We start from the raw sequence: 3,047 nt of genomic DNA on the forward strand, positions 1-3,047 counted from the left end.
ACTCTGCCTCTGACTTCTCAGAAACAAAACAGCAGATCTGAAATATCAGTGATCCGCGTAGATTTAGTAATGGACTGACGTGACATTAAGTTTTCTCTGTAGCTATCTTCGACGCAACACTGACAATCAACTTCATTTGGGAGGGGTCACAGTCCTTCCTTTCGAGCACAACGCATCATCCCGTTGACGTTACCTGCCGTCGAATAATCACATAGGTTCTAGAAAGAATCTCTTTTTGCTTCACGGAGGTGGCATGCTATAACAAGGGTTTTTTGTGGCCAAGGAATAAAAGAGGATGGATAACTACACAGCGCAAAAGATGTCATTAACGGTTTCGATTTAAACGTTATCGGATTTGTAGGATAATTTAATCGAAGCAAATCAACTACTTCTTTACTTTGTAAAATTATCTATTCTCATATATGTCTACTCTATAACTGTGAAAACGAAATTTTTAACGGTGATTCCACTAGAAATCTAAACATCTGAAGCATTACCTTACTTCCTAGAATAATAACGACTTTACCTTGAAGAAAGTGCATAATTCTTTAACATTTTCATCTGGTCCCAAGAATCCCCAGGCGAGGACGGGAGATAAGTGTTCCGACACGTCATAGAAGTGCGCAATGAAGCCATCTTGGTATTTCAACATCCGCCTTTTGGCGCGAAGGACGCTCCACACCGCGGTCGACAGCGCCTGCAAGAAGGGGTTCCAGGAATCCAAACTTTTTAAATTCAGAGGCGGCTAATTTAATAAAGGTTAATCTAAAACAGCTTCAAATTGTGTAGTGCTCTCAGGATTCCTTGATTAGTCTCTTGGCATTTATGTTTTACTTTTGAATTATCATTACCATGTCAGTCATGACAAGTATTTTGAGCTGAGTCGTAAATGGAGCTTCCAAAATTGCTAGTCTTAACCGGAATGTTTTCATAAATATCAAACTCTTCCTTACCGATTCTTTAAAGCCATTAGACAGCCATCTGTTCTGCACCACCGCCGTCACGGACGACGGCGGGCTCTCGAGATCATCAAAGGCGTCCATGAGAATGAAGTCCAACACAATATCGTAAAAGGTCAAAGCCTTGACTCCTCGGCCCTGCAGCTCGCCCTCCACGGCCCCCCAGTCGCAGTCCGAGAGGAATTCCAGCATTTCGTCATAGGCCAGCAGCACGTCCTTGGGGTCCTGTCAAAAGTACTTTGCATTACTGCTTCCCGCAATATGGAAAAAGTACAGTCGTGCCGAATAAGTTAACCAGCGAATGAAACAACTCTTTCGGAATCACAGCTTAGATCCTCAGGTCTATGAAAGCTGAGCAGAAGAAGCATTCGTTTACGGATTTCAAGTTTTAATTAAGGACAGCATAAACAGAGCTTAAGCTGTCCTCGTACTTTATCTGTTCGAACAAGAAGACCAGCGATAATCTGTCTGCCGGAGTCGATGAAGAACTGCCTCGTCTCCTCCTGGCCGAAAAGCAGCTGACATGCTAGGCGAATGCAATGGACTTTGCAGATATACTCCACGTCGCTGCCGCACTTCACTCGATCTGTTCGAACGTCCCTGAAAACAAAAATCAGCAGCTTTATAAGACAGGTGACAGAGGAGCTGAATACATAAGCATCAATCTCCTTGCTTCTATTTTTTTTTTTTACGGTAGGTTCATGTTAATCACAGTTACATACTAATCAAAATCTGCATTTATCCTATATAATCTGCTCTGCCGGACGAATAGTGGCGAAATATAATAAATAGTGTATACTAAATCACACACACCGTCACCTTACACTCCACCTCGTCCCTTAGCTTCCCCGTACTCACCTGTAAGGAATACCTCCGTCTTCATGCTGTTTGAGAGCTGCCATGTACAGCGGGTACTGTGCCTCGTCGAACTCCTCCAAGTCCCTCAAGTCGGCAATCTGCGAGAACACAAGTCATAATTTCATATCTTCACACAACTGGGCGAAGACTCGTTGCTTTTCGATACATATACTATGAAAGACACGTACAATGTACGAATTATCATGGAAAATACAGAGTGGAGGATGATAACAACTACGAAGCCAGTCCCGGGCACTCACATCCCCTGAGGCGGACACGAAGGACTCGTAGGAGGACGCCGAGGTGAGTGTGCGCCGCTCGCTGGCCTCCGCCGCGACGTCTGAGGGCACCGGAGTGACGCTGGAGGACCGGAATAACACAGAATGCTGCGGAGGGAAGCGGCCTTAGCTAATTGTTTAAATTGCATATATAATTCATGAGGGAATTGATAATAAACCCTTAGTAGCTGCTATTATTATAATACTTATTACACAGAATTCTTATCATAATACCTAAAGGCAGAATAATGCATTACAGGCCCTGCGCCAGCCTAACCTGGTGGAGGAAGAGGTGTTCACACTGGTCCTGCAGGCTGTAGGCGTCGTCGATCACCCTCTGGAGGAGCGCCGTGAACTCTGCCTCGTCCTGGGAGGTGAGGGCGACTCCCCCCGTCACCCCCGCCGTGTAGGCTGCCAGGGCGTCCTCCCAGTATCCTAGCGCCGTCTCCAGGGCCTCCATGCCTGCCACAACAAAGCAGTGATTAGAAAACAGAGTATCTTACACTGGTAAACACTATTCTTAATTGTATTTACAGTCAAAACTTTGTCCCTGTTACCACTCTTGGGAATCTCTGATACGCTTGGGCCTTATTCCTGTTTCGGGGCAAAGAACAAACCAAGACGTGGATGAATCACACGCACAAATACAGGGATAAAGAAAGTGACACGTCATCGCTCATTTGTGAGTCGTACTTCCTCCCGCGAGACTGTGAGGAGGGGAGGGGAGGGGACAGCGACCAGGGAAGGGGAAAATGTAAAATAAAGAAAGGCAAGGAGGTAAAATATGATATCTTTTCCTGTGTTTGATAAAGAAGAAGGGGGAAAGACGAAGCTCAATTCAAAACACTAATTGGAACAAAAGACTCGTAAAAATATGTTCCCCTGCAATTTATATTGACAGAAATCAGTGAACTAACACAAGAAGGCGGGGCAAGAAAAAAAGGGATTAAAA

The 3,047-nt window shown here is 44.9% G+C and overlaps 1 protein-coding gene across 1 annotated transcript; it reads right to left on the reverse strand.

Moving 5' to 3' along the window:
- Nucleotides 1-526: 526 nt before the first annotated feature.
- LOC119586047 (mitoguardin-like) lies at nucleotides 527-2,557 on the reverse strand (the record flags this gene model as incomplete). The annotated part of the gene is given in 6 exon segments (XM_037934751.1): nucleotides 527-697; nucleotides 954-1,184; nucleotides 1,391-1,559; nucleotides 1,818-1,915; nucleotides 2,078-2,203; nucleotides 2,373-2,557. Coding segments are annotated over 6 exon segments (980 nt in total), but the record flags the coding sequence as incomplete, so codon positions are not given.
- Between the last annotated feature and the right edge of the window lie 490 nt (nucleotides 2,558-3,047).

Source organism: Penaeus monodon, chromosome 20, assembly GCF_015228065.2.
Source record: "Penaeus monodon isolate SGIC_2016 chromosome 20, NSTDA_Pmon_1, whole genome shotgun sequence".
In the NCBI taxonomy this organism is placed as follows: Eukaryota; Metazoa; Arthropoda; class Malacostraca; order Decapoda; family Penaeidae; genus Penaeus; species Penaeus monodon.